Source organism: Lontra canadensis, unplaced genomic scaffold (assembly GCF_010015895.1).
Source record: "Lontra canadensis isolate GAN:19392208 unplaced genomic scaffold, GSC_riverotter_1.0 scaffold4, whole genome shotgun sequence".
Taxonomy (NCBI): Eukaryota; Metazoa; Chordata; class Mammalia; order Carnivora; family Mustelidae; genus Lontra; species Lontra canadensis.
The window spans coordinates 23,872,763-23,884,900 of record NW_022630998.1 but is presented as its reverse complement, the minus strand read 5'-3'; the positions used below and the strand labels follow the sequence as shown (position 1 = coordinate 23,884,900).

General features: G+C 36.1%; 1 protein-coding gene and 1 pseudogene across 7 annotated transcripts in view; one reads left to right on the top strand and one right to left on the bottom strand.

The window, feature by feature from the left end:
* Nucleotides 1-12,138, top strand: part of ADGRV1 (adhesion G protein-coupled receptor V1) — a 554,175-nt gene that overhangs the window by 112,098 nt on the left and 429,939 nt on the right. For all 7 annotated transcript variants that reach the window (XM_032846581.1, XM_032846569.1, XM_032846573.1 and 4 more), the window contains 3 exons: nucleotides 6,421-6,601; nucleotides 7,902-8,104; nucleotides 11,869-11,998. In XM_032846581.1, the coding sequence (XP_032702472.1) occupies nucleotides 6,421-6,601; nucleotides 7,902-8,104; nucleotides 11,869-11,998 (514 nt within the window). The remainder of the gene's footprint in view (nucleotides 1-6,420; nucleotides 6,602-7,901; nucleotides 8,105-11,868; nucleotides 11,999-12,138) is intronic.
* On the bottom strand, nucleotides 4,318-5,985 carry LOC116863514 (annotated as a pseudogene).

Here is a 12,138-nt window from a genome sequence, read left to right as displayed (position 1 = left end):
CTACAGGAAATATTGAAAGGGGTCCTCTAAGCCAAGAGAGAGCCTAAAAGTAACAGACCAGAAAGGAACAGAGACAATATACAGTAACAGTCACCTTACAGGCAATATAATGACACTAAATTCATATCTCTCAATAGTTACCGTGAATGTAAATGGGCTAAATATCCCAATGAAAAGACACAGGGTATCAGAATGGATTAAAAAAAACAAGACCCATCGATATGCTGCCTGCAAGAAACTCATTTTAGACTCAAAGACCCTCCAGATTGAAAGTGAGAGGGTGGAAAACCATTTACCATGCTAATAAACATCAAAAGAAAGCTGGGGTGGCAATCCTTATATCAGATATTTAGATTTTAAGCCAAAGACTATAATAAGAGATGAGGAAGGACACTATATCATACTTAAAGGGTCTTTCCAACAAGAAAATCTAACAATTTTAAACATCTATGCCCCTAACATGGGAGCAGCCAACTATATAAACCAATTAATAACAAAATCAAAGAAACACATCGACAGTAATACAATAATATTAGGGGATTTTAACACCCACTTCCCTGAAACGGACAGATCATCTAAGCAAAGATCAACAAGGTAATAAAGGCTTTAAATGACGCACTGGACCAGATGGACATCATAGATATATTCAGAGCATTCTATCCCAAAGCAACAGAATACACATGCTTCTCTAGTGCACATGGAACAGTCTCCAGAATAGATCACATCCTGGGTCACAAATCAGGTACCAAAAGTTTGGGATGATTCCCTGCATATTTTCAGAGCACAATGCTTTGAAACTTGAACTAAATCACAAAAGGAAAGTTGGAAAGAACTCAAATACATGGAGGCTAAAGAACATCGTACTAAAGAATGAATGGGTCAACCAGGAAATTAAAGAAGGATGAAAAAAAATTCATGGAAACAAATGAAAATGAAAACACAACTGTTCAAAATCTATGGGACACAACAAAGGCAGTCCTGAGAGGAAAGTTATAGCAATACAAGCTTTTCCCAAGAAACAAGAAAGGTCTCAAGTATACACCTAAAGGAGTGGGAGAAAGAACAAATGAAGCCTAAACCCAGCAGGAGAAGAGAAATAATAAAGATCGGAGCAGAAATCAATGAAAAAGAAACCAAAGGAATAGTAGAACAAATCATCGAATCTAGGAGCTGGTTCTTTGAAAGAATTAATAAGATTGATACACCCCTGGCCAGACTTATTAAAAAGGAAAGAAAAGGACCCAAATTAATAAAATCATGAATGAAAGAGGAGAGATCACAACCAACACCAAAGAAATACAAACAATTATGAAACTGCAGAATTCTTAATGGTACTCTGCTTTCTAATCAGGCACTGAGATGTTCTTGTAACTATAATCTCAACTTTATTTTTTAATATGGGAAAATGAACTAATTTTTCTTTGTTTCAAGTGATCTCCAATTTTATCAAAACTTTCTGTGAACTGTCATCTTATTTCTGAATAGGTGCTTCAGATATAAGTGGCACTTCTTACAAGTGAAATCAGGATGAGATTGTGCCCTCTATTAGACATTTTTTTTTATAATTTTATTTTTTATAAACATATATATATATTCTTTTTCCCCAAGGGTACAGGTCTGTGAATCTCCACGTTTACACACTTCACAGCACTCACCATAGCACATACCCTACCCAATGTCCATAACCCCCCCCCTCCCAACCCCCCTCTGCCCAGCAACCCTCAGTTTGTTTTGTGAGATTAAGAGTCACTTATGGTTTGTCTCCCTCCCAATCCCAACTTGTTTCATTTACTCTTCTCCTACCACATTAACCCCCCATGTTGCATCTCCTCTCCCTCATATCAGGGAGATCATATGATAGTTGTCTTTCTCCGATTGACTTATTTCGCTAAGCATGATACCCTCTAGTTCCATCCACGTTGTCGCAAATGGCAAGATTTCATTTCTTTGATGGCTGCATAGTATTCCATTGTATATATATACCACATCTTCTTTATCCATTCGTCTGTTGATGGACATCTAGGTTCTTTCCATAGTTTGGCTATTGTAGACATTGCTGCTATAAACATTCGGGTGCACGTGCCCCTTCGGATCACTACATTTGTATCTTTAGGGTAAATACCCAGCAGTGCAATTGCTGGGAATTAGACATTTTTTTAAACATTCTTTTGGTCTATCATGTTAGATATTCACATCAGTATAATTTTTCATTAAAAATATAAATAACTTACATGTCATCAGTGACAAAGTAATAAAATAGCTTAATGATTGCAAGTATAATCTATGAGAAAATTTCTAAGGGGGTTAGGAGTTAATTGGATGAAAAAGATAAAATTGAGAGGAGACAGATTTAAAGAGTTAATACTAAAGAAGAATGATCAAATCTCTATAATTTGGGAGAAGAAGAAACTAAATATTTTATAACAAAATTTCTCCAATAGCAGGCTGCAGATAGAGCCATGGTAACTATTTTGCTGGTCTTTGGTAAAATGAGGAAAATTAGGAAAACTAGCAAGTTTTCATAAGGCTAAAATTTTCAATTTTAAGGACCATATTTTAATCTGATGCTGTCTTTTTCACCCTTCTGGATTTAAAGTGGTGTGTTTTTTTTTAGCCAAGTTAAAGTAGTAGTATATGGTCCTTTTTTAATATTTCTTTTATTTGGAAAACAGCATTGATTCCACAATTTTCCCTTGTGGAATTTACCAACTATGAAATGAAGATATAACTTGAAACCATTGTTTTATAAAGTGGATTCGTACACATTTTGGAAGGGAAAAAATTAATCACATTTTAGTCAGGAAAATAGTTATATGTACGCTTGTCAAGATTTATTGAAAATATTTCCTTCTATAATTTTTAATTCTTTTTTTTTAAAGATTTTATTTATTTGACAGAGAGACCACAAATAGGCAGAGAGGCAGGCAGAGAGAGAGGAAGGGAAGCAGGCTCCCTGCTGAGCAGAGAGCCCGATGTGGGGTTTGGTCCCAGGACCCTGAGATCATGACCTGAGCTGAAGGCAGAGGCTTTAACCCACTGAGCCACCCAGGCGCCCCTCATTTTTAATTTCCTTAAAAAATAATTCACACTGAAAACAGAATAATAACATTGAACAGTGTGGTTGGCTTATAACACCATGTCTGCTAGATCTATACCAGCCTCTCTGTCTTACCAAGCTAACAACAGGGTACCTAGCTGTTGCTAGTGCTCTGTGATTGTACTTTCTAGCACAGATAACAAAGGCCTCCACTTCTCTGTGGCCTTCCAGATATTGGGGGAGTGCAACTAACTGAATATACTTAAATCGTATCTGAAAACCTAGCTGCAAGGGAATCTGGACAGTGTGTGGGGGGTGTTTGTGTTTGTGTGTGTGTGTGTGTGTATGTGTGTTTGTGTGTGTGTTTCCAAAGGATGGGAAATTTCATTGGAAATGTGTTTTTCAAGTTTTTTTTTAAATGGCCCATTAATTATGAAATCAATTAAGTTACGGTGAAGAATTTAAAAATTGAATAGAAAATAGGAGAGCATATATAACGTATAGTAACATAAAGTAAAGGCAAATGTTTTTTGTTGTTATTTACTGAGTTACCAGGTAAAATACATTTATTTATACCTTGATAGGATCTTCATTTCACTAAAATGAATGAGTACTTTGGTATGCTTCAACCCGTTGAAAATATTTACTGCTTTATTTTTAACGTACATCTTGATGTTTTGGTATTACTTTTCAGAGCAACATTTGTTAGCTTGCTTTCTAAGAGCAAGACATTTTAAATCTTCAGAATAAATATTGTTCCCTTTTGTTCAAGAACACTGACATGACTTGGGTAATAGGTGTCATTTTTGTACTTCAGAGAGTATATTGGCTATGCCGTATATTACTTTCTAATTTAAAATCAAGATAAAAATGAACATTAAAACTAAATTCAGATTCTACCTCAGACCTACTAAATCAAACTCCAGAAAAACTACTTAAAAAAAAAAGTTCTCCAAATGCTTTTGGGCCCAATGACTAGTAGTTTGGAGACTGCATTTGGAGTTAGTTTGTCATCAGACTGTTGTCACCCTCCTTTCTGGGAGAAACCAGGAAGTCACACTTCATTCCTTTCTGTCTCTCACTTGCTGTACTAAGTGAGACATTAGGGTCTGGGTCTTCTATCTCCAGAACAAATCTTAAATCTATCTCTTTTTCTTCATCTCTACTGTCACTGCATTAGCTCAGGATGTCATTATTTCTGGTCAGTCACCTCCGAGCTCAACTCCTAGTATCCTTTCTTGCCCTGTCCACTCTGTTTACATTCTGCCATGGTACTTACTCTAAAACAAAATTCTCATTTTGTCAGTTTCCTGTTTATGATTCTTCAGTTTCACTCCACTGCCTATGGAATAAAGTCCAGTTTTTTTTTTTTGGCGTGTGAAATTTACTACTGTCATGTTTTCACCATCAAAATTTGTGATCATGGTCTTTCCTCTTTCCTTCTTGCCTTTGTATAAGACCAAAAGAGAGATATTGGCTAATTTGACAAGCTTAAAGCAAACTTCAGGAATGTCACCAATAGCATGACCTTTGCAACCAAATCCAGCAGTCAAAACTCCATCATTTCCCAGAATAAAGTCAGCAGTTTACTTCTGGTGTCAGTGGCAATCATTAAAAATACCCGTTCATTATATAAAAACCTGGGAGAAACTCTTCCAGGAACAGAAACTACATTAGACTAAAGCACTTACATTAGTAAAATTCAGACAACTGTCATTGGGCACCAAGGCTGTGATTTTCTGCCATTCTTGATCAGCAGGACCCTGACCTAATCCCTGATGGCATAATTTGGGTGTTTGGCTTTCCGCCCTTTTTTTCAACATAATTCGCTTTGCATGGGAAGCTCCTCTAACAGTGTTGGCTTTCAGAACCATGCCCAAATGGGCTTTCTTGTACTATATGTCATGCCATTCCTGGTCTTGTCAGTGGCCAAGGAGCTTCTTGGCTGTATGAAGACTGAACACCTGCCCATCCTGCTGGCGCCATGGGCCTAAGCAAAAGAGTCCTTTTTTTTTTTTTTTTTTTTTTAAATGATAGCATAAAAGGTCCCTGTGGTCTGACTCCTGATTATCTCTCTAGCTGTATTTCCTGCTGCAGTCATGGCGGTCTAATTGCAGTTCCTTGTAAGCCTTATTCTTTCATGCACTGTGTGCCTTTATAAGTATTGTTTCTGTTACTTGGAATTCCCTTCCCATTATTATTTACAATTGCAGCTAATACCTTAAGACTTGCTTAAAAGCTCTCTGTTGTGAAATCTTTAGTGGGTAGAGTTGGTTGGGGTTTTTTTGTCTGTTTATTATGTGCATAACTCTGTCATATTTTTTATTTATTGATTTAAAATCTTATAACATTTTAAATATGTGCAATATTGCACATATTAATTATTAACTTAATATTTATTATATATATGCAATAAACACTATGATTACTGTATTTTGTGATTAAGAATTAGACAACAAACCTACTAACTAGCATTTTATATTGCATTTTAAATTTTTTCTTCATGATTTCTCTCCTCCAATAGACTGTGAGCCTCTTAGCAACTGGAGCCTTCTCTAATCCTGGCACATTATAGGTGTCAAAACATGCTTATTCAGTTAATAAAGGAAGGGGGAATTGTTTTTTCACTTCAAATTTTGACTTAAATTTTGTGGAGCATGTCTGAGTTACTGCTAATTTTTAGAAGGATTGCTTGTGCCAGACGTTCAAGGTACATTGTGAATCTCTTTTCTAAAATGCTACTAAGTGTCAGGCACTAGACATGTATATGTTGCCCTTTCCTACTGCCCCACCACATCCCATCAGATAACATGTAGTTCCTCACTTAGGAACTCTGTACCCTGAGGTTGGTAATACCACTGTCTTTGTTACAAGTAACATGTGATATTACATTGATAGATCAATGTAACATTACACTGATAGATCAGTACATCAAATGAATATGACATTTTTAGGCCAAAAATATTATTGCTCAGCACCCATTATTATTTAAAAAATAGTTACTTTCTTTGGTCTCTCTCTCTTTCTCTTTGTTTTGGTGTTTAAGAAATATATCATGTGGGGCGTCTGGGTGGCTCAGTTGGTTAAGTGACTGCCTTCAGTTCAGGTCATGATCCTGGAGTCCCGGGATCGAGTCCCGCGTCGGGCTCCTGGCTCCGCGGGGAGTCTGCTTCTCCCTCTGACCTTCTCCTCACTCATGCTCTCTCTCACTGTCTCTCTCTCAAATAAATAAATAAAATATTTAAAAAAAAAAGAAATGTATCATGTGATGTAGTAACTTCAGTTAAGTATAACTTAATTGGCTATTTTATTTTCTTCTGGTAAGTGGTAAGTAATTTCTGTATGCCTCATTGCTTCATGCTTCTGCATTTTTGCATTTATAGGTCCTGAATATGTATGTCCTTGATGATGATATTCCTGAGCTTAATGAGTATTTCCGTGTGACGCTGGTTTCTGCAGTTCCTGGAGATGGGAAGCTAGGCTCAACCCCCACCAGTGGTGCAAGCATAGATCCCGAAAAGGAAACAACAGATATCATGATCAAAGCTAGTGATCATCCATATGGTAACCAAGCCCTTTTGCAGAAATAATCCTCTCTTCTCTGGGTGTACCTGGTCTACTTAAGAACTTCTTAAGGGACTTTTTGCAAATGATTGAAATAGAACTTCAGGCCCTCTAACTTCTGGGCTCTTGAAATTCTAAGCTGCCATTATGAAGGACATTGTTTATTTTTTATTTTTTTTAAGATTTTATTTAATTATTTGACAAATACAGATCACAAGCAGGCAGAGAGGCAGGCAGAGAGAGAGGAGGAAACAGGCTCCCTGCTGAGCAGAGATTCCCAATGTGGGGCTCGATCCCAGGACCCTGGAATCATGACCTGAGCCGAAGGCAGAGGCTTTAACCCACTGAGCCATCCAGGTGCCCTGAGGGACATTGTTTATGAAAGAAAATATAAAGATCAATTTCTGAAGTTTAATAATACAGGATTATTTAAATGAATTTAAAATGAAAGAAAGTATTTCTCTTCATGACTTTCAAAAAAAAATTTTTAAGATTTTTATTTATTTGACACACAGAGAAAGAGAGACTGTGAGAGAGGGGACACAAGCAGGGGGAGTGGGAGAGGGAGTGGGAGAGGGAGAAGCAGGCTCTCCACTGAGCAGGGAGCCTGATGTGGGGCTTGATCCCAGGACCCTGGGACCATGACCTGAGCCAAAGGCAGGCGCTTAATGACTGAGCTACCCAGGGACCCCTCAAAATTAAACTATCTTGTTGTGATATGTTACCCCTAACTAACTGAAGTACTTTCTGATTTTTATTAACCTTCAAGAAGTGGAGTTATCACTGTCTTTTTATATTAATTTCTTTTTGTCTGTGCTGCAAAGTGATAATTTTCTTAATAATTTCTTAATTGTCCTAGTAAATTGAGACTGGTTTTCTACATTGAAAGCTAACAGTTCTTTTGTAGGAAAAAAGCAAGAACAACTATTAGAAGTTCTGTGTAGGAAACCTGAGAGGCTCTTCAACTCTGATTTTCTTAGTTTAATTTTTCTTAAATGTGTTGCAGATCCTTTAATCATGTTCTGCTCTAAGTCCAAGAATGAATTCTAGAGATTCAAATATAAGATTCTCTGGGTAGAAACAAGGAAAATTATCATTTTAACTTTTAATATTTTGAAAACTTATTGACATAGTCTATGTCAAAAGCATGCTAAATCTTCACGTAAGTCTTTTCCAATGAAAGCCCTCAGAATTTTATTCTGGCAATCAAAATAATCGTGCAAGATGGTTTCAAATGAATAAGAAGTTCTTCCATGGATAATTGGGGCCACAGTGTCCTGCCTCTCTTTGTGTCCTGCAGGTTTGCTTCAGTTCTCCACAGGGCTGCCCCCCCAGCCAGAGGACACGATGATCCTTCCTGCAAGCAGTATTCCACACGTCACTGTGCAGGAGGAAGATGGAGAAGTGAGGCTACTGGTCATCCGGGCACAAGGCCTCCTAGGGAGGGTTCTGGCAGAATTTAGAACAGTGCCCCTGACAGCATTCAGTCCTGAGGACTACCAGGTATATATATTCCTTAGTCCTTTGGAAATGATATGTGCACTTGTCAGATAGTCTCAACCCTTCTCTTGGAGGACTGACCTGAAGGGACTTGGCACTAATCCTGCTCAACACAGAAAATAAGCACTGATGGCTCTCTAGCCTTTTACATTTCTAGAAATTAAAGTACTTCAGTTCTTTGAAGCCTGACACTTAAGTAGCTATCATACTGATGATAGCTCTTGTACCTTATATTTGTCATAGTTTTCATTTGTATTATTTATTTTTATATATTTATTTATTATATAAATATGTATTATATATTATATTTTATATATTTATATATTTTATATATTTATTCATTTGTATTTATTTATATATATATATATTTATTTATTTTTAATGTTACAGGTTTTGATCAGGTGTATTTACAGTTCTGTTTCTAACACAGTTTAAATCCTCATGTCTGCATCCATCAAATAGGACCAAATTTGTGAAGAAATTATATGTCCATGTCTTTTCAATTTTAATTATATTTTTTGTTCAAGTGAGCAGCAGTGTGGTACCGGCAAACAGAAAATTGGGATTTTTGAACTGGACCAGACTGGGTTTTAAGTGGTCTTCTAAGTTGGGTGGTCTTGGGAGCTCAGATCTTCCTAATCTCAGTTTCTTTATCATTAAGAGGAGATAACATCTGCTGGCCAGGATTGCTCTGAGGATGGATGGCAGCATTTTAAGTGTCATGTCCTGAACATGGCACATATATCATGATGCTCAGTAATCACTGCTTATTATCACAAATATACATTTGTATTAGGCAAATGCTCATAATTTCTTCTTGGCTGTACTTCTGAGGAAGTATTTTATATCCTCCAACATTTCTGTTTTCCCAAAAAATTATCTCCTTTCAATTTAATATTAGTTTTCCTGTTTTTCTCCTTCTTCCTAACAAAACCCACACAATGGTACAGTATCCAGTAATTTGTATACACTTTTCTCCTTAAACCCCAGAAACCCTGGCTAATTGAATTTAATTAATTTTGGCTGTAGTCCAGTTAGCGAAGTTTTCTCAGATTTCTTCCTTCTCAAATTCTTTTTCTTGGGCAAGTTATATTTCTCTTGCCTTGACATATATTGTATCTTTAATTTGATATGTAACAAATTGCACAAGACATGATAGCTTAGCTTAGTATTCTCTGCATTTTTCTTAGAGAAATACTTTGGTCCTTATATTGATAGTGTCCAATATCTAGGTAGTCTGGAAATCCCCAGTCTCCAGTTGGATTACCATTTTCTTTAATAACCAAAATGAAATAAAACAAAACCTATGCCCCTATCTGTCACAACTATCAGAAAGCTACTACCCTTGAAGACATTTCTAATGATTTTTAGGGTACTAGTACTTAGATGTTCTGCATGTCACTGGTTTCCACTTTGAACTGTGATATTTGCTTATCCCTGAAAATGTGATAATTTTTCTTCACTTCTCTCTGATGGGTCATCTCTCTCTGATCTGCTTTACCACAAAAGTAAGACTTCTTAGGCTATGTATGTGAGTATACATGTGTTGGGGGATGGAGGGGAAGTGCCAGGAAAGATCATCTATAGAAGAGGAGACAATTGAATATCAGATATCATTTTTCTTAACCTTATTCTCATATGCTGAAGTATAGCTGGTCCCCACCATACAGGTGGTTACTTCCAGCTCTTATGATATAAAACAACTAATTAATGATTGAATCACAGTTATAGGAGTGTTCAAGGTTGACACCCTGGGAGAGAAGTAGGTATTGACATAGGGTAGTTGAGGAGGCCTTTCTTGGGGAAGTGATACCTATGCTTAGCTCTGAAGTTTAAGGAGAAAATGATTAAACTAAATGAAGGGGGAAAGAACTACTCAAGACTGGTAAAATGGCTTGGTTAAATGGTCCTAATGAGGAGCAGGAAGACCAGTGTTTCCGGAGTGTGGAGAGCTAGGTGTCCTGGTAAAAGATAAGGTATATGGGGACTGGATCTTTCTAGGCCTTAGATCATGCTACACTTGTGCCTTATATTTTAAAAACAAAGCTAAGTCATTGAAAGATATTTTGTATTTATAAAAGCTCAGTAGTCAGAATGGGGGAGAATGGATTGGAAGATAGAAGTACTGGATGCAGAAAGGCCAGTAAGGAGTCCACTACCTGAGTAATGGCGTAGATTTGAAGAAGTAGGTGGGCTCAAGAAACGTGTTCGAGTTAAAACGGCGGGATTTGAAGGTTGTTGAATGCAAAGACAAGGCAGAAGAGTGTGTCAAAAGTGACTCCCTACTTCCTGGCACAAACAACTTGCTGCTATATAATTTAGTACTGTAGAGAGGATTGGATAAGGCATAGATTTTTTTTAAGGGAGAATCATGAATTAAAAATTCTGACAGAAATTATAAGAAAACTTTGAAATAGGCATTAAGTTTTAAGTCTGGATAGCAGAGGTTGGAGACGAGAATTTGGGAGTTGGGAACGTATAAATAGTATTTGAAGTCTAAATGCATGGTAGCCTTTTTTAGAGAAAGACTCTAAAGAGAGTCTGATGAGCAGTTTTTAGGGATTGTAAGGCAACTGTTAAAATCAACAAAGAACACTAAAAAGAATGAGCTAGAAACGTAAGGAAAAATGGAGAGTGTGATATCATGGAATACCAGAGAAGAACATATTTCTAGAAGAGGAAATGGCTCATCGTGTAGGATATTGCTAAGGTCAAGTTAAGATGGTTTCCTAAGACGGTCAAATATTATTTCTGTTGTTAAGACTTGTGGAATTACTCCACTGATGACTGTCCTCTAGGCAAAATTAATTACTTCCTTCTTGAGCTTACTATATGCCTTTTATAGCAGTTGTTTTTCTGTTCAAATTATTATATTATGTGGTTAACACTCCTTATAGAATGGTCTCCATCTAGCTAGAGATTTGTCTTGGCTGTTTTTGAATCCCAGGCATCTAAAATGGTACCATGTACATGATGTGCATTTGATAAATATCCAAAAAAGTAAATAAATGCATGATTAGGTGAATTGTACATGGGTTTCTCAATTTAACTCTGAGATCATTAATAGCTCCTGAGAATGAAGTACAGTTTGTCCACACAAGCTAACACTAGAAAAATTTAAAACTTTTTAAATGTTTTCTTATGACTTGAGGGGACGATGTTTATGTAAGAGATAATGAGGTTGGGGAGGAAAAAAGGGTTTTGAGACTTTGAATTTAAATAACTTTTTGTTTTTCCTCTAGTATGTGAACTTTTCTGATGCGAGATCTATATTTTGAATTGCAGTTGCAAATATAATCAAGAAAATGTTAATGCCCAGTAGACTGATACTTATTATTGTTTGGAGAAATTCTCAGAATGAAAATGTGAAAATGCTGTTGTTATACACTGATTATTTACATTACCCTGATATAATTTGAACAGTTCTAAATATATGTGGTCAAGAGTTTCGTGCATCTCATTGAATTAATTTAGGAATTTGTGGATGTCACCTTTTCAGATTTCTCGTTTGCCTGGACTGCTTTTTTGAGGAATAGGCAAACAAGAGAAATAAAAATCCATCTGCTTTACTTAGTTGGAGAATATTTATTTAAAATTTATATCAAACACTATTCACATCCACTTAAGTGTTTTCAGGTTTATATTTTACTTGTATTCTTCTGTTTCAGTATTTATAATAATTTGGGATATAGAAGACACTCTCATCTTGTACATTAATATGCAGAATAATTATAATCTAGTGGATAAATCTTTTATTTGTATTTCAGAGTGTTGACGGTACCTTAGAATTTCAACCAGGAGAAAGATACAAATATATTTCTGTTAATATCACTGATAATTCTGTCCCGGAATTGGAAAAATCTTTTAAAGTTGAGTTACTGAACTTGGAGGGAGGAGGTAAGCTGGTGACTCAAAAGTATCAAATATTTATATTTTCTTGTTCATCTGTCTTGAGAATAGTTGATTCTCTTAAGGAAATATAATCCTTTGAATCAATGTTAGCTTTTTTTTTTTTTTTAAATGTGTGAGTTACTAGT